Source organism: Lissotriton helveticus, chromosome 7 (genome assembly GCF_964261635.1).
Source record: "Lissotriton helveticus chromosome 7, aLisHel1.1, whole genome shotgun sequence".
NCBI lineage: Eukaryota > Metazoa > Chordata > Amphibia > Caudata > Salamandridae > Lissotriton > Lissotriton helveticus.
In genome coordinates, this window is record NC_136068.1 from 928,387,740 (window position 1) to 928,414,436 (window position 26,697).

Consider the following 26,697-nt stretch of genomic DNA (forward strand, 5'->3'; position numbering starts at 1 on the left):
TGAGATAATAAACCATAGTAGATAATAGGGTAAAATGTCCCTAGAATTAAGCAAGGCTGTTTGCAATCAATGCTTTACTTCAACCCATTACTATACCGCACTTGCATGCCCAAGAATTACCTGACCCGTTTTTTTTTCATTAAGATGAAATGTAATACATTTACAAAACCATCTTGCAACACAGCCTCGAAAAGGAATCGGTTGGTCATGGCCTTTCTTAGGGAAAATTACCCCAAACGGTTTTGCTTTATCCTCCTAGTCACTGCCGACTCTCTCCGCATGACCTTAGGAATCGGGGCACCTTGTCACTGTTCTGTAGAGTGAAGGTGTGCGCGCCCTCCTCGCCCATATTGGGCAGGAAGTTGCTTTCGCGATGGGTTCAGATGCTGTACCTTTGTTTGCACTGTAAACAGTTACACCACATACCTGGGGCGGTATGGCACTAGCTAGAGTGAGATAGCCAGTCAACCATGTATCGGGCCCGTCAGCTCAGGCCTGTGGGGAGCCATTGCACCCCTGCCTATATTCACATCACTTTTGCCTCAGACAACCATGAGTGAGTTGCCCCATGCCATGAGGTCCCCCTGGGGTGCGGGGGGGGTGTTGGTAGGCTGAAGTTTTGGCAGGTACATATGGATGTTCCCAGCCCAGGAAGTGAGGAAACCCCAACGGAGGGTTTCCCTTGCCTTGGAGTTCAGCTCTTCCGAGGAGGATACTCCTAGGATGTTGCAGATTCTCTTATAGGGCCTCCCAGCTGTGAGCACATCCTCACTGTTGAAGCCTTGTGGAAGTGAATAAGCCTTCCTATACAGTTTACGAACATGCACAGACATGGTGTTCTAGAACTTGGGCCGGTCAGCCAACGCAGATCGGGGAATGCGCACTTGCTCCTGTGGAATGTTGACCAAGTGCTCAGCCTGCCATACTGATAGGTGCCCGGCCTGTCAGTTAGGGCCAATGAGTGCATACCTGCATCCCCAGTGTTCTACTAACCGGGCCGGCCCTGCTGGGGCAGGCCTGTGTTTGCGCACTTGCACCTATAGTGCTAGTGGCGAGGTGCCCGGTCCGCTGTAGCCGGCTGGGTATACGCTATCACATTTATCGAGGGGTCCATCCATGTCCGGCTGGCTGGGCAGGGTGGTGTGTGCGCCCTTTCTCCACCAGATGCTATGGCCTGGGTAAGCCCAGGTGGCCGATTTGTCCGCGAAGATCGGTGGGTGTGCATTAGCATCCATACTGAGTAAACACAGGAGCAGCCTTTTAGTGCAGGCCGCTGTGTGTGCGCACCTGTGCCTATGGTGCACGCAATCGAGTGTACTGGCTGCCATTGTAGGCATGCATGTGCACTGGCCCCCATCCTAATTAAGCCTGTGTCCAGTCCATCGTTGCAGACTGGAGTGGACGCACTTGCACCTCTGGTGCAGGAGACTATGTGTCCGACCTTCCATTGCAGGTAAGGGTGCGCAATAGCACAAGGCAAATTGTGCCTATATAGTGTACCCTGTGGCATGCAAAACGTTATGCTTTTTGGCCGAAATCCCCCAGGCATGTTATGATGTATTAGTGCTTCACACCCGGGCCAAGTTATGGGTTCTCCTCGGGACCGAGAACTGCTTCAATCACATGTGCTCGCACTTCTTCTTTGATTCATATCTATTCTGCAGGAATTTCTTGTGGTTGTTTCAATGTAAGAAAGAAGCAGGGTGAGATCGATTATATTTTAAAACTATGTTTCATGTCAATTTATCGAGCCTGTTGAAGTCTCCAACCATCTTTTCAGAACCTTTCAGTGGATCATGAAGAACAAATGGTCGCCTCCTTTGTTTCTTTGAGAGTCTTTGAGCAGTCTCAATTGAAAGGACCATTAAATCATGGCTGCATTTTGTTCCAATGAAACTGCCAAAGAAACTGTATCCCTTCCGATGTTGAGGATCCTCGATGAATATTACAGGGATGTAGCGTATTTGTAAAAACCAACGGAATTGTGCCACCTTTAAAATGCTCAAGGAAAAAGTATCCATGCAGTTTAGGCCAAAAATGTTTCTTTTTAAGTCTCAACAGTTTGTTAGATTCATTTTTTTGCTTAGCGGTAGAACCAAAAGTGAATGAAGAAAAAAGCGAAGGAGTCAAAATCAATTTTTGAATGTCATCTCATTCAAAAGTTGATTTTGACCCCTTCACGCTTTTCTTCAGTCACAATGTGATGAAATTCATAGGGATTTATCTGTCACCGTCATCAACATGTCGTACTGCGGCTGTGTTTATGGGAGTTACTGTGCATCCATATCCGTATATCCAGAAGTCAGTTTATCAATACAGGGAGCACAGAGGACTTATCTTGGTTGATCCTTAGGAGACGTAGTGCATATTAAGTAGTGTAGGTCATGTTGTTATCGTATGTAGACATTAAAAAAAACTGGGCAAAGCTACCATTCCTGGTGACATGGAGGTGTGTGGAGAAAGTGGACCTTGCTGGGAAGGTCCAGGGAAGAGATATGCTATCCAAATAAAAGACGGTCCCTCTTCCCCTAACACAGTCAGATGCTGACTCAGGATTTGAAGATGGCATAAAATAAAAAGATTCCATTAAAGTTAAACACTGTTGATATCTGCCACCTGACCTGATTCGTCAGTAGGTACAGAACAGTCTGGATCCACTCCGTCCCCAGTGCTAAACCCAACTTGAAATAAGCTTAATAAATGGAGTTCCTCTATAAAAGCACTGGTGATGTACAATGCTGTTCAGCAGTTTTGTTGGATTTTAAAAGTTAGATATAGGATGGAATTTGCACAGTCCCTTTTGAGATGGTTAAGAAGAGTTTTGAAGAGTAGTAAATAATACGTTTTTATCATCTGAGTGTCTGTCGCCAGACTTGACTGTGCAAATAAAAAGTACCATGAGCACCGGGAGAGCATTTTTTGAAACCATCTTTAAGAAATTCATCGAGTATACAGTACATCCAGCAGAGAGCTTGTTCCTTGCTTGTTTTCTTTTCGTAAGTGAGAAAGTGCCCTCCACTGAGAGGCTCATTAAGGTTGAATATCCTAGATCATCAACATCAGGACATGTCTGAAAGTGATAGGTTGACATAGACTGAAATAGACTTCCAATTAAAAAGATTATGCCAGCAAAATATTTATTGAGATTGTCACACAGCCAGTGGGAAGTGCATAAGAACATTTTGGTTGCAGTTCCCCAATCAAAGTTAGCAACTCTCTGCTTCAGCAAAATAAAAAATCGTAAGCGCCTAGGAAGTTGTTTAGGGTTTGATGTTGTCCAGTTGTAACTTGATAGTTCTTCTGCAACCATCAAACTCACTATTTCTCCGTACCATAAAGCCATCATTAGTAGTGGCTTGGTGTAAGATGCTGTATACCACATTTAGCAAATAACGATACTGAGTTGTAAGTTATTATTGGAGGCGATAAATAGAACCTAAAACACATTTTTCACTCAAATAGGGCTGAATATGCAGATTGTGGTTCCTAGTGCAACAAAATCCACATGTACCAGTGCTTTTCGGCCCCTTTTACCGTTCCATTCTGGCATATGTGACGTGCCAAAAGTTAACAGGGAATGCTTTTTTTTATTGCATCCAGTACCTATCACGGTCTATAAAAAACATACAACTACAAAACTCATAATCCTGATATATGCAGCAACAGGAATTACCACACACATCAGAAGTTATTTGGCCATTCGTATTGAAGGACTTTGATATGGGGAACTGCTGGGTTTCCTCGGCCAGTTCAAACCCTTGATCTGGTACCCCATCCGCTACTGGGATGCCAGGTCTTAGGCTGGTTGACCATCCCTAGATTTTCCTTCCAGTGATTGACAGCAGTCCTGAGCAGGAACACCAAAAGGTGGCCTTCAGGGCCATGGAGAAAACAACCGTGCACTTTGTGAATTAGCATTACAAAATCGCCAGGTGAGGCCTAAACAATATGAAAGCCACATGTCAAAGTGGTCTACTTCAGTGCAAATGGTGCCATTCTAAATAGGATGAGTGGGCATCTCGAGGGTAAGTATCTGAATGACCCTTTAATACTGACACCTACAAGATGTAACAACAGCTGTTGAGCTGTTTCACACACAATTTGAACTGCCTTAGATGTATGCTGGAGATGTGCCTATTGACCTTAAATTAGATGTTGTGTTAATTATGTCATGTGCTAAGCAATGTCATGGTGTGGTATTGTATCAGAATGTGCATGACTCATTTCTGCCATTTGCAGCACTTAGTGCTCAACCTGAAGCCTGAAAAATATAATAGTGTTTTTTCTTTGTGGGCAAGTTAATTCTAGTCTCTAGTAGTAGGCTATCCTGGTGCTACTTGCACATGATGTCCTCTGTTGTAATCGTTCTCTTGAGTGGCCCCAAGGTTAGAGTTCACTGGTCTGACCACATCTGCGCAAGTTGCTTTCATTCATACCTCTGAACTCAATGTAGTATTAACCTGCATCAAGAGGAAGAAAGGCTCAATTGCGGATAGATTTAGCAGTAGTCCAGAGCCAGTAGCGTAACAAAGGCCCCTGAAGCGCTGCGGTGGGGGGAGGGCTGAGCTTCAGGGGGACAACGCAGCACAATATCCTGAGTGTGGCTGGAGGGGACCCTCTCCATTTCCTTTGCCTTTAGTTTTGTTACGCCACTGTCCAGAGCATTACATAACAGAGATTATGCTTAACCGCAGATAAGGCATTGAAGAAACACATTGGTGTGGGTACCCCATCCCAGAGTTTGGTGGTGGAGAGGTAGAATCTGAAGGACATAAACTTCGATAAACTTGGAGTGTTGAAAGCTGCACCAATTCCAAGAAAACATAACAAAAAAGCAGGACAGTTCTTGTTCTTGCTTGATGGGTTGGTATGGAAACTAAGTATTTATCGCCCTGGGTTAGAATTTTTAATGCAGTTAAAGTTTACCAACCAAACAGATATCTTATTGAACCTCCCTGAGAGAAGATTGTTTGAGGTTTTTAGCTGTGCTGCTTTTTCATTCCCAATGAACCCATGTAAATGGGGAAAAAGATGAGGAGAAAAAATATGCATATATCCTTCAAACCATTCATAAAGTCTGCAACATGGGCGGGGAGGCTAGAAATCTCAGACACCTCTGCGGGTGAAAACCTCCAGAACCTTCGTCTATCTAAAAGCTGGCACCAGGTATAAATATTGAACCTTCAGACAAAACTCTTCAGTACACCTCTGGATCTGTGGTAGACTTGAAAGGGCTGCTGTACTGCTCTGCTGCCCTTCTGATTGAGTGGAAGGGATTGGACCTGCATCTTTAACCCAGGACCACCAAAATGACTACAAGGGCTAGTTGACTGGCTTCCTGATCAGATCATCAGGGACAGAAAAGGATCCAACCACCTTGAATCCTGCACTCGGACTCTACCTGCTGTGAGTCCTGACCCCCAGGTGGCACCTCCCCAGTTTTGGACCCTTGGAAGTGGGCCTGAAGGTACTCTGCCAGCCCAGCTGTGGTCCCCATTGGAACCAAAGCAAAGCCCCATAAAGCCTCGCCGCATAGCTTCATAGGAACTGACAAAGGAGGACTCAAAGACTCAAAAAGCTACGCCGTGTAGACAGCGCACTAGGATTTAATGTACTTTGTTCAGTGGTCCTGACGAGGTCCCTGTATCCAACCTGCTCCATCGCAGTCAGCCTGAACTTGTGACTTTGTACCAATCTGGAGTTACCAAATAAACACATTTGGCGCTTTGGGCTTTATTCTTTTTGCAATATTTTTAACTAAATATTTGAAATTGCATATCTCCTGTTTTACTAATTGGAATTTTGTTGTTTTGGTCTCAAATGATTAATTAAAGCACACCCTATGTGTTTAAATTTGTGTTGGATTTTTTCTTGGGTTCTGTTTTCCTTTTATTACTGTCTGAATTGGTGCATAAATACTTTACACATTGCCTCTAAGTTAGGCCTAACTGCTTGTGCCAAGCTACCGGAGGGTTAAGCACAGGTTAATTTGAGGTAGTTTGTGACTTCACCCTAACAGAAATTGTAGTAGCTGCTTGAGTAGTGTATCACCTCCTCCCCCCCTTAACCAGTAACTCAGTTAACTACAGTGAAACTCCCAGAACTTGCCCTACTATTAAGGGAGTCTTCAAGATGCCAAGCATAGGCCAAACTGATAGGTACTGAAAATGTTCAGCTAATTGCAATGTTTCAGGTAGACCCTTTGTTAGTGGATTATTAGTAGTGGCCGTTATGCATTTATCACTGGCGATAATACCACTAACATGCTATAGGGCTCAGAACAGGTCTTAGTAAATTATTCCCATGCTCAACCTTTGGTAGCTTGACTGCACGCAGGCAAGCTTAACTTCAAAGATAGGTATGTAATTAAAAACACAATTTCAGTAAATAATTAAGCACAACACACAATTAAAATACAATAGTAATTTGTAGAAATAGGAAATATTGTTATCTTTAAAATGACACCAAAACAAAAAAACACTGTAGGGAATCAGAGATATGACTTTTTAAAGAGTATACACTTTCTAGTGCTTAGAAACCAACAGTGCCACCTTAGGACATTTGGCTGATAGGGACAAATTCACTCTTGAGAAAACAGTAAGAGAGAAAGGGTTTTGTGTATATAGATATAACGGGAATACTCCTACTCCCCTTGATCAATAATGTACAAACAAATGGAGGAGTACCCTCCGGAAGTGCCTTTATGCCTCCGTCAAAAGAATAGAGGTGCACAAAAATGCCTAAAAGGACAGATTCATCCTTTGTTAGAAGACCCCTCAATCACCAACCTAGTTGGTGACATGCTTCATTATCGGGGTCCCACCCAGACAGCCGAGTGCCATCCGGGTGTGCTGCGACACCTGACTACAGTGGAGCGGGTATTTTTTGGATTTTTTCGTTAGAGTTAAAAGAGGGGATAGGTGATTTTAAAAATTGTCCGGCAAACTACTCACTAACAAAACTTTATTCTGGAGTGTCTGGGCAACACTAAAAAATGTTATAAGCTGGACACCAGGCCAGATTAGGTAGGACTATGGTGTCAAGGATTGCTCAGACACTCCATAATAAGGTTTTGTTAGTGAGTAGTTTGCCGGACAATTTTTTAAATCACCAATCCCCTCTTTTTTACTCTCACGAAACAAATCCCAAAAAACCTGCTCCACTGTAGTCAGGTGTCGCAGCACACCCGATGGCACTCTGCTGTCCGGGTGGGACCCCGATGATGAAGCATGTCACCAACTAGGTTGGTGAGTGAGGGGTCTTCTACCAAAGGATGAATCTGTCCTTTTAGGCATTTTTGTGCACCTCTATTCTTTTGGCGGAGGCATAAAGGCACTTCCGGGGGGGTACTCCTCCATTTGTTTGTACACAAATTCACACTTAGCAACTTTTCTGGAGGATTTCTCACCAGACTCTTGCAGCCTCCTCCAGTTGGCTTAATTCTGTTAGGAACTCCTTCCTGAAGTTCCTCTTGCAGGTCTAAAGTGTCCAAAAACACAATCCAAGGATCTTGAATCTCCACAAGGGTCCGTGAAAGTTTGGGACTTCAGTTCCCGCAACCCACATGGATAAAACCCTTACAAATGCACTGGTAGTACTCCAGGCTGATGATTCTTTGTGGTGATGGTCCTGCTGTGCTCTGTTAACCTATAGCTTGCAAGGAGTCCACTCTTTAGTCCTTTTGAAGCAGGTTTGTCCCACAGGGCTGTAGTTTCAGTGGTGCAAGAGGCACTGCCCCTCTCGGATACTCACTCAGTGTTCTCTGTGGTCAAGCAGGAGAGCACTCGTGTCCAATGAGGTGCGGGGCAACACCCCAGAGCATGACCACTTCCTCCAAAGTGTGGCACAATGATATCCCAGAAAAAACCATTACTCCAAAATTCAATATGTCAGAATGTTCAGCAGGGAGAGAAGAACTGGCTAAACACACCCCCTGGATGGCTAATCTCTGTAGTATCTTCCTCTTGCAGCTGCTCATTCCTTCCTTAAGCCTATCATACGCTTGGGTTCAAAGAGGAGGGTTGTAAATGAAAACTGGTTTCTCTAGCTTGTCCCCTCCTTCCCTTGAAGAGCATTATTTACTACCCCTCTCCCTGGCTCTGTATTTCCTATGCCCAGCAACCTCTCCTTCCAGGAAGGCTTCTTAACCCCAGGGGTTGTTTATCACATTTTCAAAGCAGCCAGGCTAATCCACTTATCTCCGACCAATCAAGGCAGAGCACTAGAGGGCTGAATTTTGGCTTACAGACAAGAAAGTCTTATAACGTCTTGTCTGTACATTTTAGAATAAATTCAACAATTCCATATTGTTGTATTTGTCATTACCATTCTACTGATTCCTTTAATCCTAGTTGTATGGCTTTTCTTTCTCCAGTTATTAACTAATAACCTTTTCCATTGTTAACCAATGGGCTGTGGATCTGCAATGGAAAAATGAACTGGGCAATTTATCCTATACCAGGGCCTATAAAACCGGGTTTATAAGGACCCTGCTTATACCTACAAGACGCCCACCTCTGGAACACCTAGGAAAGACTTCAGGGGTTCTGAATATATCAAAATATTGCAGTTCCTCATTTCACAGTGCTCCTAGTACAAAAGTCAGTTTTGGGAAGCATTTTACTACAATGTGGGGAGTGAAATGTGCCCTTTCACTAACCCCAGGGCATATGAAAACCTTTTTTTATAAGGATTCTCCATATAAGTACCTGGCCCCCAACCCCTGGGACCCCTAGGAAAGACCCTGGGGGTACCTACCATGCCAACACATTATAGTTTATTCATTTTTAAGTGCCCCAAATGCTAAAGTGGAGTTTGGGCACAATTTGCCTTTTAAAAGCAACACACGGCTGCTTTTAAACTGAACTCAGGCTGGCTCAGTCAATATCAGTTACCACCAGTACCAGTCAGCAAAAATGTTGGGGGTGCCCAGGATGACGATGCAACACCCTCCTCGTCCGCTTTATGGTCCAGATATAGTGCTTCCTTCTGCTATATTGATGGTGCGTGCCCTTATTTTAGCCACCTTCCCAGCTCCAATCACTGGAGGCCTCACTTACACTACCTGAAATGGTGGCTGTGATACAATCATTGGTGCCCAGCAAGGGGCCTGCCCTGATGGCTTCAGGGCAGACGTTTGCAAGGCCTACTCAGCAGCAATCACTGCCCATATTGTTAGATTTTTTGAGGATGCATTTGAGAAGGCTATATTGCACCCTAGTGGGTGTGAATCCTAGTTTACTGTTCTCCCCAGGTCAGGCAATGATCCCCATTATTGAATGTTGTTGTGCTCCTGTCCTTTCTAAATACATATAGATCCTAAAGTATTGGCAATGGACCTTGCAAACCTGTAATCCCAGAATGTATTTACCCTGAGCAGATGGACTTACTAGCAGGCCATTTGATTAGATATTATATATGAAGTATATCTGGGGTGATTGCTGGATGCAACATTGACACTGAACCAGTTGTAGCTACAATAAACTCAGAAAAAATATGTGACACTGTGGGATGAGTGTATATGTTGCAAGCTCTAAATCACTTCAGTGTTGGATCTGCATTTATACACTGGCTTTTCCTTTTATTCACTGAAGAAATAGTAAGGATTTCTTTGAATGGAGAGATCTCTTCCATCATAGAATGAAATGTGATGCAAGGCTGCATTTATAACCCCGCGTCACCTCTTGTATTAGAGTTCTTAGCACTGTTTTATAGATTGGATATGGCTGGTACTAGCATTATGACATATAACATACTTTCCCTCATTTTACTGTGGGCCGACAATCTTTTCTTTTATTTGACTAACCCCACGATGACACTACATCAAGTATTGGACATCTTTGGTTTTAAGGCACGCCTTAAAATTAGCTTGGAAAAGTCCGACTATATACCCAATTAAACTTGCATTTTATCCACATTTACATAGGGAAATCTACTGACATTGAACAACACATGTACGTTTCCCTCCTTTTTATAAGGGCACAGTGCTGTGTCTGGACATACTCACTCGACTTAGTTAGGCTCAATGGCAAAGCTCGAACAATCGCGTCGAAAGTCACGAGGCTATTACATTTCTGTCCTAACTGTCCATTTATTTTTTACTTTGTTGGAAATCGAGCCACACATTCATAATTGAACGGGGTATTTTCGTCTTTGACTTTGACAATATTACTGGGAACTTTGCTAGTCTAAACTTTATTTTTATCCAAGCTGTATTATATTCTATTATTCAGTGTGACCTTTCTTTGAAATGTATGAATTCTATTATGTACTTTTTTACTTTCATTCTGTCAAATTCTAACTGGCCCCTAAATTAGTGGAGGCGTAACATTCAAAATCAAATTAATGAAATGACATTTAGAGACGTCTGTGTATGCTCACATTTTAGAGAGAATCAATGTAGGATATTCGTCAACCATGTCCAACTGGTGCCATCATTTGATATCTAGTCTGGATTTATCTCATGAATGCTAGGCCATCTAATGTTAGACTGGCCTTATGAGTCCCTGCCAGATAGAACATTCTTCAGTTTAACAAATCAGCTTAGAGCTCCGCTCCCGAGATATAAAATAGCAAAAACTGTATTTAAAAATCCCTTCAAACAAATGTAAGATTAATGAAATATTAACAAAAAAAAAGCCTTGGCACAAAACGCCCTTCTCATCGTTATTTAGAAGATATTGTGCATTTTTGTTCCAGATGGCAAAAAAAATGCATGGCGACTGTTCATGCTAACACACCTTTCAGTGTCCCCGGCCTGCATAGTTGCTGCACCAGAACTTCTGCTATACGACCAGAATACACCCTGGTCCCCATTGCACAACAGTCCGACCTTTGAGTTTAGTGTACAGAACACTCATGCATTTTCCACCATGCATGTAATCTCTGGCCTACTAACCATAGGAGAATACAACACCGATAGAATGTGAGATGCCTTTTTTATCTAACAACTTTTTCTGTGACACTGGCACACAACTACCCTGTAGCAAAAACTACAGTGTATGTGGCATGATTTTGTTACGTCTCTGGCCCTCAAGCAGACATCCATCACTTCACATTAGGATCGATTACAGAGAGAGAGAGAGATCTTCCAGCCTACTTACAGGCTCCAGTTTGCAATCCTTTGTTCTGTCAAGGGCAGTGATAAGGCCCAATGAGAGGTGGCCACATTTCTGAGTATGTGCCTCTCTGGCTTTGCACCTCACAATCACTGTATTGTGATGAGCAAACAATAGTAGTTGAAAAACCAAGTACCTTGCCATGCAAAGATCCTTTAGCGATGAAAATGCACCTATCTCCAACAGGCCCCTGTAGTAATAAAATAACTTCATTTTAGAATCAAGGTGCAGATAAAAAAATGGGATATGCCACTTCTCTATATGACAGAGCATCTGTATGTACCTCGATATACTATCTCTCTGTCCTGGTTATGGTATGCTATGCTATCGTATGGTGTGTTAATAGAGAACTGTAGCGATATGGGGGGATTGAAATATGTGTTTTGCATGTGATTAAATTAATTATGATTAATCCTTACCGGGATCTGAAGTCTTATTTCAAAAGAAATATAAACTATCCTAAATTACCACTGTAAAAGTAGCAATGTAAGTTGTACTGGTGTATCACGTTACCACGATTGTCATTACAACCATTAGAAAAAAGTACAACCAGCAGAACAACCATTTTTTTCTGATCGACAATCAACATGGCAGCATTTTATTTTTTATACACTGCATTTAATTTTTACCCTGTACGAATGAGTAGCCCTTTCCAGAAAATAAAGTGTGAATTGAAGTGGCAGCGACGTGAAACCAATGTTAAAACCCATCCTGTTATAATTACATTTGTGAATAGATATGGATTGTGTATAATGTATGATCAATCTAGACATGAACTTATTTTTGATGAGAAATCTTACAAATGTCATACTTTCTCTTGAATTGAGAAATTCTATGATACATTACTAACAAAGGAGGCTCATTTTACCATGGATGGTAATCTATTGGTAATAAGGCACAGAATTGAGGAACAATTGGTATTTTTTTAATGTCTGAAATCAGTTTCCATCATTTCCAAAATGAGGTCCTTATGTTTAAGATGGATCAGATTAAATTGTTGCTCCATTTCAGCTCTTTTTGTGATACCTGTTCAATTCAATTCTGTGTTCAAGTGTTTTATTTTAACATAAATTTGTTTTATTTTCAATTGGGGTTTTTATTTTCAAAATTTACATTTTAAGATATGTTTTTATTTTATTCGCAGTGTGCACTTAAAATGATGAAATGTTGTCCAAATGATGAACCAGATGATTGACTCTAATGTAAAATTTCCATCTAATACATATGATTTCATTCACAGCACCGTGCATATGGAAGAATCTGCAGTTTTGCGTGGAGTTCCAGCAGGACTTGAGCAACAGTGGCCAACAGTGTCTAGTGCTACAACAGGTGAGTAAACACAAGAGACCTGATCGATATCTGGTTGGCGGAAAGTATTAGGCTGATGCATTCCAATGTCTAAGCTTCTGTATTGTCGTATTCACAGGAGAGGTGGCTCTTTGGGAAATAAAGAGCAATCTGTTGTAGCTGGCTGCAATTACACCAAAATTACACAACTCCAATATAGGGAACCGAAGATATGATTTTTTTCTAAAGATTAACCACTTTATAGTGCCTAAAAACATATAACACTCACTTGGGACATCTGGTTGGGCTTGATCGGGAAAAACTCATAGTTTGAGGCTGACTGTGTTGGATTCCTGGCCGGATACACTAAGCGGGAGGCCCAATCAAAATTTTACCTTCACACTTGGAAACTTTTCTAAGGCTTTTTCTTTCGACGTCCGGCAAGGCACATTGTCAGGCCGGATTATGTGCTTGTCCGCTAACTTGAATTTCTGTGAGGCCCCAGTCAAATCCTGGAAGTCTGCCGCTCCAGAGCTATCAGCAGGATGAACCTGAAATCCAGGCAGAGTCGCAGTTGAAGGTGGCCAGCTTGACTCTCGACGTCGGGTCAGTTTCCTAATGTTTTTTTTTCACAAGAGTTCTCAAAACGTCCGCAAATTTATATAGGTCTCTGGGATGTCTAGACTACAGTTTCCACAACACTCCTGGCCAAATCATTAAAAGTGCACTGGATGCACCCCAGGCTGAGGAATCTTGGTGAAGATGATGCAGGGGGGCTCTGTTAACCTGTAGATTGTGGAAGTCCTCCTTTTTCCTTCTTGAAGCAAGGTACAGTCCCCAGGGGCTCAATACCAGATTGTGAAGAATGCACAGTCAGTCAGAGTGCAGGCATCATTGGGGTGCAGATCCAGATTCTAGCAGGGCAGTCCTTCCTCTCCTTTTAGTTATAGTCAGCAGATCTGAGAGGCTATGTAGCTTCGCATATTTATTCAGTGTTCTGGGGAAACAGGCAGGAGGGCACATCTGTCCAGTGAGATGCTGGGTGCCACCAAAAAGCATGCCAACTTCCTCCAAAGTCTGGCATCTTCTTGTCCCACAAAGCACTGCCCTTCCAAAATCCAACATGGATGAATTCTCTCCAGAGGAGTAGGAGCTGGCTAAACCAACCCACAGTGTGGCTCAATACCATTAGCTCACCTCCTCCTAACCTCTGTGAATTCCCGTCCTAAGCCTGCCATCTGGCTAGGTGTACAAGATATGGGGGTAGGTAGGCTTGGCATTCCTTTACTGTCCTCCTCACTTTGAAGCCCTAGTTTTATTACCCATCTCCCTGCCTGGTCTGGTATTTTCAGCTGCAGAACTCCCATCATCAGATAACCTCTGCTCAGGCCAGGCCACTTTTCACCTAATCAAAGCAGACTGGCTAAGCCTCTTAGAGTTGACCAATCAGGGTAGACTGCTAGAAGGCTAGATTTTGGCTCACAGAAAAGAAAGTTGTAAAATGTATTTTCTGTAGTACTTATCAAAATTTAACAGTGGCAAGTTGTTGAGATCATCAATATCAATCTTTTAAGTCCTTTCATGACATTTACCCTCACCAGGGCATATAAACAAACATCTTTTATAAGGTCCCTGCTTATAGTTACACGGCACCAGACCCCTGGAACACCTAGGGGAGACCTTATGAGTGACCAATATGCAAAAATAAGGTAGATAACTAATAAAGTCCACTTTGCATTGAATTTACTTTTAAAGAAAGACTGCTTTTAAAATGACAGCAGGCACTCAGCACTGGGAACATGCAAGTGCAGAAAATCTGTTGGGCCTCTAAACCTCCATGTCGAATAATATATACTAGGGACTTATAGGTAGTTTGAACCCCCTTGCCCTATTATATACTGAGGACTTATAGGGTCTGTCAGTACCAACTGTGAGAATTTAAACAGACTGCAAGGCAGGGCTGCCTTAAAAGGACAGCAGGCACACAGCAGTGCACACATGCAAGTGCAGGAAATCTGCGGAGCCTCTAAACCTCCATGCCCTATTATATACTAGGGACTTATAGGTAGTTTGAAACCCGGCTCTAATATCTACCAGGGACTTACAAGGGTCTGTCATTGCCAATGCAACCAAACCCAAGTACCCTATACCTTTTGAACAGCACACTAACCCTGGGACTAGTTAGCAGAGCCCAGGGCTAAGTCAGAGTCCTTTACCACAAGTACCAGTCTGAAATAAATGGGGGTGAACAGGGCAAAAGGATAACTTTCTAACAACAGTACACTAGTGTGCTGTTCTGTTGCTTTATTGCCTCTGCACTGAGGTAGATGAACTTAAACTGGTCATAAAGGGCATCCTTTATAGGATGCAACGGCCTTCAACCAACGCAGTGGCATGCCTCGACATTGGGCCGTGCTTCTCACTGAATGGACGTTGCAATACCCTTGAGGGTGCTCTTTGCTAGAAATCTTTTAATCTTGGTTGTGTTTTCAACAAACAGAGGGCGGGTTCCCTTTTTTTGAGGAGTGTGTGGGGAAAGTGGTAGATTGGATGGTGTCTTAAAATTGGCTTTAGGCAGTTGTTTGTCTATTTTATTTCCAGGAAATGTCCATGTTAAGATCCAAAAATCATATGAACTAATAGGGACGACAATGAACCCTAGGTTCTAGTGAAGGTCAACATGTTTCTTGCCTGATGTGCCCATTGAGGCTAGGCAGCAGTTCTTCAGGTCAAAACTTTTTCCCTAATCTACACAAGTTTAAAGTGTATTAAGGATGTTGGAAAGTAGCCTTAAATGTGGAAAAAAGTATATAGGAATCTTGCAAAAGAGGAATTGCTCACAATGAAGTTGATTTATGCGCTCTCAGATCTGTTTAGACAAAATGTATAGGAAAACGGCAAATAAACATATATGAAAACCGACACACTAAAATTCAGCAGGGCATGGATTAAAATATTGCTTGCATGCACACTTGGTGCCCTATCATGTGTCCGGCGTGATTACTGCAAACGTTATGGTGGTCGTGGAAAACTCGGTTTACAAAGTGAGGATATGTTTTTACCCATGTTGCAAAATACACATGCCTCTTTAGAGTCCCTGGTAAGCTGACTTTTACTCTGTCTGTGCCCATATATGTTTACATATCATTGCAGCCTGTACAGTAGAAACAATAGCACAGTTGTATGTCCCCATATCCATCCTCTAACAGACCTGAATAATTTGAAAACCATTTCCTGTCCTAATTTTTTTTAAATCTTTTTATTAACATAGCTCAATAACCCACATTTCCATTAAATACTTGCAGTAGTATACAGTGAAGTTTATACTTCTTCAACAATAGGAAGTTCAGTCACGAGGAAATAGGTGATTCCTGTGTTAATTTTAAAAGAAAATTGTGAGAATGCCAAAAAAATAGGGAAATACAATAAATTAACTTTTAATAGTTGAATTTTCTAGCAGAAATAAAAAAAATAGTTTTGCAAGATATCTTTGGTGCAAAAATGTCAACCACAATGGTGAAAATTTTACAAGCCTCTCAAACTTCAGAAATTGCGAAGTTTGGTTAGTTTGAAAAGTTGCATGGTTGAAATTTAAATTAACCACAGTTCTACCACCAATCCTTCAAATCAGCTGAAATCAAAGCATCCCTTACAGAGTTACAGGTGTGTTCAGCATCAATAAAAAGGCTCAGTCTTAGGAGCTTGCCACTAGTGCAGCCTAGTGTATTTTATGGATCAGGACTATTGAAACTTTTTGGCGAAAACGGGCAACCAACTTGATGTATTTTATTGCTACACTCAACTAGGTTGCATGGTTTACAAGTTTACATGACTCCATTCTATTTGAGAATCACATTCATTGAAACTGCAATGATTAGAATAGCCCTCCACCATCCTTGTTTCAAGGCTTGTCTTAATGCACAAGATGTCCCTGAATATGCATGTTGTAAAAATGGCAATAAAACACCCACTGCCTCGTTCTTCTTCTCTCCATCTGAACGGCAGATGGTATGCCTCGGAGTAATTGGATTCATCTGAGTGATTTATTGAAATGTTCAATGTCACACTTTCATGTACAGTGGGGAGACAGAAATGGTTTAGGTTTTCCATTTTTGCACACTCGCAAACAGAATTCTATTATTAGAGAAAGAGCTGATCGCCCCACACAGCAAATACAGAATCTGATGTCAAGTAGGGCGGTATTAAGAATAATCTCCGAACATCTCTAAGAGGATCATATTAAAATGATTATCCCCTTTGCAAATTTCCTGTTGGAATCATCTACTGTATTTGTATATGTTAGCATATTCCAGATCAGATGCATTTGTGGAAGTGCTGACGTGAGAGGCGTGACTGCCAGAAACAAAGGCTTGTGTATTTTACGAGCTGTGTGTCTTCTCAGTACATTAGTTTATTAAAAATGAACCCTCTGCTGTTTTTGTAATTACTGTGACACAGGTACACACCCCAACGGGCAGTCCTGGACCAGAGAGCACAGCTCCCAATTTTGAATCTAAAGCGTTGAACATGGCATGGCAGCAAACAGCTACAAAATGATGAATTGGCAACAAATTTGCTGCATTGCTGCAAGCAACCCCCATTGGTTCAAGCTAATTAAGGCATTTTGCTATTGCTCCCTTTTACTAAAAAGAATTTCAGATACAGCTTTTACTGTGGCAGGGAATGTTTATCGATTACAGTAGACTGGAAACACCATCAGGGAGGATTCAATGCCAGTCTCTGCTTCTCTTTACACCGTCTCCCGATTTGCCTCTACTATCTAATGCTTTTTCTCCTCTCTCTGCTTTCGTACTTTTTAGTAGTGATCCTTCTCTATTAATTCGACTCTCTGTATTTGACCCTGAAACCTAAGTGACTAGTGTGGTTGCCTACATTATATAGGCATCCATGCTAGACACTTAGGGGCATATTTATGACATGTGTGGCACAGGGCAGCACAGCAAGTCACCTTGACGTGCTGCTGTGCATCACAGGGAGAGGGCAGGAATGCACCGTATTTATCCACTTTGGCGCATTCCCGTCCTTTTCCCTTGCGCTAGCACAGTTTTGGCAAACTAGCGCCAATGCAGGCACCTTTGCACCATGATGCAATGATGCCTGCATTGCATGCAGGAATGTATAAAAAACAATCCTCAGAGACTTTTTCCTCTTTCTGTGTGCGCCCTGTGGAGGCGTATCTTTTGGGTGCATTCCCAGGTTTACAAGTTCTTGTAAATCTGGGAATGCGTCACAATCCATTGATGTTGCCTTGGAACACCCACACAGCACCCGTAGAAACACCTCCCTGGCACAGAGTAATGCAATGCAGTTTTTTGCGCTTCGTTACATTACTCAAGATTTATGATGCCACGGAGGACCATGCAAGGTAGCCGTGCATGGGTTCATAAATCTCATTTACATATGCATCCCTCTTGCACCACGTTGCGAGGTGCAAGAGTGACACAAAAGGGCTCATAAATATGTCCCCTAGGTTTAAAGGTGAAATACTCCAAATAGGTATCTGGGTCACGTCTCGTTTTAGCTGCAGTTGATAAAGCAACACGGATAACAAGGACAGCATTGGCAGTTACAAAGCAACACTCAGGGTTTTAAGCAGGAATAAGCAAAATTTATGTTCCTTTATTGAAATTTTGTTGGTGTCCGCTTTTGCTTGGGTAACGGGCATCAGAGCACTGTTTCATATTTAAAAGTTCGGTAATATACCAGTGCTGACAAAAAGATCCCCGTTACTGAAGCAGACTACAAGGTCCTGGCACGTTGCCTTGCACTAAAGCAGGGAATCCGAGGATCAACTCCCAGACTGTGAGCCCTTCTTCTCTGGGGTGTTAGTGCAGTATATAAGTTCATCCACTGTAAAACAGTACCCCTAAGGCCATTTGAAACCCATATATACATATGGAAGGTACATAACATATACCATTTCAAGAGTGATCAATATCTACACCTCCCGTGGATAGAGGCTTGTCTAGAATATGTTCTGCAGGAGTAGCATTCTCCGTACAAGTAGGATTGCCCAGCAATATATGGAGCACTGCCTCGTGCAACTTAGATTGTTCCAGAATCGACATACGTGCACACCTTTTGAATCAGAAGACCTTCATCAGAGGCCAGAGAGATTCTCTTGCAATATCAAAAGGAGTAACTGACTCTGAAAATCCATACAATTTCAGATGGTATGAGCTACATAATTTCGCAGCGAGGCCACCGATGTCTTACAAGTTTACAAAAAGAGGAGAGCTTGCTCAAACAGAGAATGTGTTCCACAGACTAAGGACCTCTTATATTATCTTTGAAAGGCTCCACTCTTCTGACCATCTATTCATAATGCAGTTTCAGAATTTCTGTAAGATGTACCCTTGTTAAAAAACAACCAAAAACATGACTATATTTTTTAATCATTACTTCGGTGGTGTTTGCTGCCCCTCATAGTGCCTGTCAGCTCTTTGAGGACACTAACAGGCACGTGCGTGGGCGTAGTGCTTAACTAAATCCGTTACTCAATATATTTTCTGTTTCTCTGCGCAGCTAAATCTGGTGTGCTGCACCAAGCAACTGACTCGAATGCTATGCAGGACTTTTTGAGATCTGTATTTTTTGGGCTACTTATCTTGGTAATGGTTAGTGAATACTAAGGATGGCATCTCCTCAGCAAAGAGCATCCATTCCAGTGTAAGAATAAACACTTACTAATAACACTGGCCCTCTTATCTCTGGGAACTGAGCTGATCTTCTTCTCAACTGTGAAAAGCCCCATGATGTTCACCAATTCCCAGATTACTCACAACTCGCATTAACTGTTTATGCACAACCTAAATAAAGTGTCCATTCTTTTAATGCAGCAAGTGTTATTCAACATTAAGAAAAATAGCAAAGTGTATGTGGCAAGTAGTCTTGCAAGATTATTACAAGGCTAGTGTGAAACCATATGTTCCAGACAGCAACCTGAAAACGATTTGTAGGTTATTCATGACTATTTTCTGTGCTCATACTTGTACATAAATGTAAAAAAGAAAGATTCTCGAGATTGTTATCTAGGTGGTGCTATATAGGGTTAAACAAAGGTTTAACGTTATATAGCACTTAGAAACCTATACCACCACTCTGGGACATCTGGTCGCACTTGACTGGGACAAAGTCCAAGTTTCAGGCTGAACGCGATGGAGCCCTGCTCGGATACCCCTCATGGTAGGCCTTGGTCAAAGTTTTAACTTCTAACTTAGAAGCATTTTTGGAGCTTTTTCTGCCGGTGTCCCTCAATGCCCTACACCAGTCTGGATTCTGTAAGGTTTCGCCGGTTTGCTTTTCATGGAGCTCCAGGTCACACTCTGCAAGTCAGACCTCCGCAGATCTTCAGCGAGACGAACTAGCAGGTCAGGCCAACACGCGGTTGAAGGCAGCTGCCTTGGCTCTTGCGGTTGACTCTCTCCCCTTATGGAGCTTTTTCCAAAGTTGCTCCGAACTTCTCCAAATTTCTGGAACTTCTTCCTGTAGTTCCTCTTGAGGTTCCAAAGTGTCCAAAACACAATCCAAGGGCCTGCAATCTCCAAAATGGTCCTTGAAAGTTAGGGGCCACAATTCCCACAATGCACCTGCAGAAAATCCTACAAATCCACTGAACGCACTCCAGGCAGGGGATTCTTGGTGGCGATGATCTGGCTGTTAACCTGTAGCTTGCAGGCTGTCCACTCTGTAATCCTTTTGAAGCTAGGTACATCCACTGGGCTGTAGTTCCAGATAATGCAGCAGACGAATGCAGGGCCTGTGGAAATCAAGTTTCCAGCGTGGCAAACCTTCTTCTCTTAGTTTCAAGTAGCAGATCCGAGAGGCTCTGCACCTGCCACATATTTATTTAGTGTACTCTGGGCTCAGGCAGGAGAGCACCCCTGTGCAATGAGGTGGAGGGCAACACCCACCAAGCATGACCACTTCCTTCAAAGTGTGAAATAATCTTCTTCCAGAAAGCACTATTCTTCCAAAATTCAATATGATTGAACTCTCTGCAGAGGAGCAAGACCTAGTTAAACCAACCTCCAGCATGGCTGATTTCGACTCCTCCCTCCCCCCCCCCTCCCTCCCTCCCCCACCACCACCATCTGCAAATTCCTGGCTTAAGTGTGCCATCTGGCTGGGTCAAAAGGGCTGGTGGGTAGATGGACCTAGCATTCTCTGCCTGTCCCCTTTAAAGCATCATGTTTTAGGCATCCCCCCCGCTCTGCCATTCCTATGTAGCAGAGTTCTCTCCACCAGATAGCCTCTACCTGCATGAGCCACTTATCTCTTCATCAAAGCAGCCACTTAACTTTGACAAATAAGGGAAGAGGGCAGGAAGGCTGAATTTTGGATTACAGACAAGGATGTCTTATACTTATTTCTGTGCGCTTTAGGATAAATTCAGCAATGACATATTACTGGATTTATCAATACCATTCCCCTAAGTCCTGAAAATATATATTTTTCAGTTCCTAGTGATAGTTATGCATTCATATACCATTGCCTTGTTATCCTATGGGGCTAGAAATCTACAATGGGGAACCTGCAATGTGCAATTTATCCATCATCAAGGCATATAAAACAACTTTTATGAGGGCCCTGCTTATAATTACATGATCCATCACCCATGTGACACCTAAGGGAGACTTTAGGGGTCCTGAATGTGCAAAAATAGTGTAGACCCTCACTTCACATTGCTCCTAGCAAAAAGTCGATTTTGGGAGGCACTTTATTACAATGGGGAAAGTGAGATGTACAATTTACCTATCACCAAATCATGTAAAACATATTTCATAAGGGCCCTCCTTATAATGGCATGACCCCCTTACCCCGGGCACCTAGGGGAGACCCTGGGGGGACTTAAAATGCAAAAATATTGTAGTTTATCACATTTTAAGTGCCCATACTACCAAAGTCGACTTTGGGCACAATTTACATTTAAAATCAGTGCTGCAACACAAGGCTGCTTTTAAAATGACCTCCAGCTCTCAGCAGTGCACACATGCAAGTGCAAAAAGGGCTGCTGGCCTCTAAACGGCCATGCCCTATTATATACTAGGGACTAATAGGGAGTTTCAATCCCCCGGACCTATTATCTACTAGGGACCTGCAGGGTAGGTCATGCCAATTTTAAGTGTACCCTAACATATAGTGTACCCTCATGTATGTGTGTGTTTTCACTGTGTTTTCAACATAGCACTGGCCCTGGTTAGAAAGAGCCTAGGGACACAGAGTTAGTTACCACCAGTACCAGTCAGCAAAAAATGTGGGTGCACCGGGCACACAGGATGACTTTGCAACATACCTAGACTGTGCTTGTGGCCTTATTGCCAGTGGCTGATGCATATTTACCACTACTGATAACCCACCTTCCAACATTTGACGTTACCCATTCAGCTGTGTTGATAAATTAACCGGCACTTCCTTAATTCGCAATACATGATGCAGTGACTGAGCTTGCGCACTCTGAAGCTTCTCACTTATTTTACTCCCTTGGGTTTGCCTCTTGTGTGAGTTTTGCCGAGAGGTTGTCAGTATGAACTAACAGACAAGGTGGGGTAGGTAGTGCGGTGAATCCAGCTTATGCAGCCCCACGCGCTGAGCTCTGACAGACAAAGAACAAAGCAGGTTGCACTAGCAACGTTAAAATAATGAACCATTCTTGGTTGAATTCCAGTACAATAATAACAAAGACAATATCCTCGGAGTGAGCATCAGGATTCCATGTAGTTGCCATGGGAACGGGGATAATATACACGAGTTGCAAGTGACTTTTGCATGGCTAATTAATTTCTTCTTGCTTTCCTAACCCGCTATGTCAATCAAACAACTATGCAAGTTAACTCTTCCCTATCAAGAAAAGATACTGGGAATGTAAATATTTCAGTTGAGGTTTATTAGATAGTGTTAGAAATACTTTAAATAATGTAAACAAAAATCGCTTACTTTTGCAGGTTTTTTTTACATTAACATATAATCACGTCTACTTTAAGAAAATGTGCACGATGTACTTTACAACACGATTGAAATTAATTTGCCACATAGCTAAATGAGATGACAACAGCAACAGTTATTTGATACAAGGGCTCCAAAGTGTGTAATATTTAATTTTATTATGTTCTGTTTGAGGTAATTTGCAGTTTCTTAATAGAGTAAGACATTTTAGGCTGTTGGCCAGATTCACCAAAAGCAAAGGCTTGGAATGGTATGTTCGGAGATTTACTCGCAATCTAAACTTACTTTTCCTTTTTTTATAATACAAAATCCTCTCCAGCAGTGCATTTGAAAAGCTACACCAGTCACAGTTTTCCAGGCATTCACCTGAGACAGCCACGTGACGGTTTCTGCAGTACCATTTTCACTATACACAGTACAATTCTGCACTAACACAAGGAAGCACTCCTGTGCATTTGTAAATTTTTCCTTTTTTCGCCACAGGGAGAACATTTTTTAACAGGAAGAAACTCTTCTGTTGCATGACCACAGCATTTGAGAATGTTCCTGTTCCCACTCAATGAAAAGAGTTATTCCCTCCTTGAGTGATGTAAAACCTCATCATTTCCATGGTGCAAACGTGCCTGAGGGAGTGGGTGAATGTTCATGCCTCTCAAACCGCAGCATGCCCTCGCCCACAGGTTGTTGTAGCAGTGGCAAGGGCCACGCTGTCAGACAGTGGGTCACTGGTACCTCAGTATTCATACTACTGTCGACCAGCCGCTCAGTAGGGACATGACTCTGCACATAGATCTAAGCAGGGTCATTATTCTTGATGGGTGCTGGCTGGGGCCTCTGCTCAGATGTGTGCTGTTTTTGCACAAGCATCAGATTCGGTGCAGTGGTATGGCATATAAGTGAGGACTGTGATGGCAGCTACAGTGTTCTTTGCTCAAGTTCTCTATAATGATGTGATTGTGTCAGGATGCCTGAAGGAAATAAGTTCTTTTAGATTGATGGTGCTGTGAGCCTATATTTGTAGTGCTGGTGGTGCTTTACTGATGTAGGGGGGACCGAGTCATGGCCTGTAGTGGTGCACATGCGCATACCTGGTACCCAATCCTCAACAGCCTCAATAATCTTGATTGGTTATGGGTCAATTGCCTTCGCTTCAACTCCAGCATGTCCGCGCTGTCATTGCCCATACATTGGACTTGGAGCAGAGGTAGGGTTGATGAGTTGACACTGTGTCTGCCACTGCGACACACTATGTGGTAGCACTTTATAGAGATATGTTCAGATCAGGTACATGGCATGAACACATTTTTCTAAAGTGATGGTGCTGCTCTTGCCGCTCTGTGATTGAAGCGTTTGTTGTGCAGTGCCACCTTTGATTAACAGATCTAAGTGCCAGTAGTTGTAGTTGTGTGCATGCATATACCTTGCAAACCCAAGTTCACAGCAGTCTAATCAGTTTTAAGATTGATTACTTATTTTAATACTCAGAATAGCTAACTGCCTAGAATAATATATACATTGGTATGTGTTGATGAGTTAACTATGCCACACAAATAATATTTTGTCTCATATTTCTGTTGCGTAGATCAAAACATTTGTTTTCCAGAATATTTTTAACTCAGATTCATGTAATGAATGGTGAGGAAATGCAGAACAACAAGTTTTCAAGCAACAATCAGAGGCCAGTTAGAAGGGATAGCAGATCTACTGAGCTTCATATCAACGCTGATTACTACAATGTAGCAGTTGCATTATCTGCGAGTACTCTAAAGAGAAGTATGGGGAATTTAGGTACAAAGGCTCCATATATTTTATAATTTTGAGAGGCTGTTACGAATTACCTCAATATACACATCATCTCCCCTTAAGCTACAGTGGGTGAATGACTTGAGTCAAACACTACAATGAGATGCAATCAAGGCCTTTACAGCATCCAAGATCACATATCTCTTTAAAATGGGGTAATAACACTTAGTCTGTTTGTGTAGGTGGTACCTCCTAGCCCTTGCATGAATGGGATGAGGACAAATGGGACCAGTAAGTGTGGGATTTATCTTAATATTTGAGAAGCAGGATAGAGCTGACCTTGGGCAGAACCTGAAGAGAGCTGGAGAGGAGGAAGAATGCAATGGAATCAGTGTGCTGACATTTTATGTTGCCTTTGGTACCAAGGGTTCTAGAGCAGCTGTTGAAGTAACTCCATTAAGTCAAACATTTTAAAATATTAGGTACAAGAATTTAAAGTATCTTTGCTTAGCAGATGTTACCAGTCGCAGACTGATTTTACTCTTTAAAAACACATGTCCCCAGACAGAGACTGCTTTGAAGTACAGAAGAGGAGAAGTAGGCATGCTGGAAGATTTGCCATTGACTTGACAGTGGGATACCAAGAGATTTGTTTTGTCTCTGGCTCTTACCTTCATTTCTTGACTGGAAAGCTCATCCCATGGCTTAAAGAAATGTACTCTTGCTGACCCGCAGAGGCAGAGGGATCCAAGTCATTCTCACTTGAGCCTGTTTGCTTGTAGAACTTCTTTCCTGAAGCTGGAGAGTATACTGTGTGCTGGAGCTAGATGAAGCTGCTGCTGCAGTAATAGAACAAGCAGACCTCTAGCAACTGAACATGTATTCAGCCAGCGCTTGTGAAGCTACTCCTCTGTAGCCTGTGAACTGATGTAGTTGGAGCTGCTGCAGGGGTAATCCAGAAAGCAGTTGCTGCTATACATTTTGCAGGGACTTAAGCTGGAGTTTTGGGAGGTCTCTCTGCAATTTGAATCCAATGACTGGTATCCTGGGAGGGTTTTCTCAAAGTGCACAGTCTATTGAAGTACCAGGAAATACATTAAATATCTTTTTTTCCGATGGGTGGAAATTGTTTCATCTGTGGAGGACTAGAATATTATGCCAAGCCAATCTAAACAAGACTATTATCTTGCTGGCTTTAATTTTATTATTTGTCCTCCTCACAGTTTTTGATTGCAAAGTTTTAAGATATATAGAGCTTCAGAAACAAAGTAGTGTAGCCTTGTCAGCCCTTCGCACCTTCAGTTTCCAGTCTTGCCCGCTAAACATTTTTCATTCCCAGAATTTTTCTAAGACTGAACGGTGATGGAACAAGATCAGGGACGACCTGATGATTCATAATCATCAATCTTTGGACCAAGCTGAATCACCAGGTTGCCCCTGATTACGTTTCACCACCAGTTGGCTGTCAAGAGTGCCTAAGTCCACATCCTTCTTAACATTTGACCAGGATGAATCGGTAACTTCTATTAGACTTTGCTACAGTGACAGTTCTCCGCAGTGTTCCTAGATCCCACTCTACCCTCTTATGTGACTTTACCCTCTTTTTGAGCTATATGGGGTAAATAGTATGACAGGTGCAATTGCATTATGTAATAGAGTAGACAAGAAGGGTATGTTCTATAATGTATCCGCCTAATTGTGGGGTACTCGGCCGGTTGTTAAACAACTGTTTGGAACCAGAGTTGGAGCTCTGAGATTGACATGAATGTGTCTGTCTAGCCATGATTATTTGTAAGCAGCATTATAGTAGCCAAACGTATTATGGAAGACCAAGTGACTGTAACAACATGACTCATTTCTTTTGAAGTCACCCACTCTTGGCAGATATTAATAGAATCCTCCAACTGTGCATGAATGAGCAAAAGGTCGCTGCTTTGTAAAGGTAACAGCTGACTAGCTGATGGTAATAAGAGCATGTTCTGTCTTGATAGCATATGTATGCATTTTTACTTAAACTTAATTGCACTTGGACACCCCAAGTCTGCAAGCATTTGGTACCTAAAGTATACTTCTGGATGAGGGTTAGTAACCAGAGCAAAACTATAACAGTGTAATTTACTGATCCTGGTTTAGTGGCGCCTCATCATTTTAAAGGCCACATATGCCAGTTCACATTGATATCTATTGAGATAATTAGGAAAAAAAGCTGATTACTTGTTTTAAATAATGATTCTCAAGTTGCTCCCTTGTTTACGTTTTTATAGTAGATTAGATGATAAAAGACGCCTATACAGATTTATTTTTAAATGTATGTACTGCACCATAAACCAGTTTTACTGTTGATAATACTTGACACTTTATGACTATAAGCGCTTTACACCAAGTGGTTCGCTGGAAGGTGGATGGTAATCCGAGTTAAGTAATAAATACACCACTCACAGATCTCGGCTCCCCATAATCCTAATGGCTATCTAGGCTACTGTACACTCCCGAAGTTTAATATTGATGGTGGTAAAGGCAAACAAATTGGCTCCTCGCTTTCATTGTGGTGAAGCTGTAAATTGTGAGATATTTGCTTTTCCTA

At 42.3% G+C, this 26,697-nt stretch overlaps 1 protein-coding gene across 9 annotated transcripts in view; it reads left to right on the forward strand.

The window, feature by feature from the left end:
* LOC144769399 (protocadherin alpha-C2-like) overlaps positions 1-26,697 on the forward strand; it is a 576,427-nt gene that overhangs the window by 421,100 nt on the left and 128,630 nt on the right. For all 9 annotated transcript variants that reach the window (XM_078653461.1, XM_078653464.1, XM_078653463.1 and 6 more), the window contains exon 3: positions 12,358-12,446. In XM_078653461.1, the coding sequence (XP_078509587.1) occupies positions 12,358-12,446 (89 nt within the window). The remainder of the gene's footprint in view (positions 1-12,357; positions 12,447-26,697) is intronic.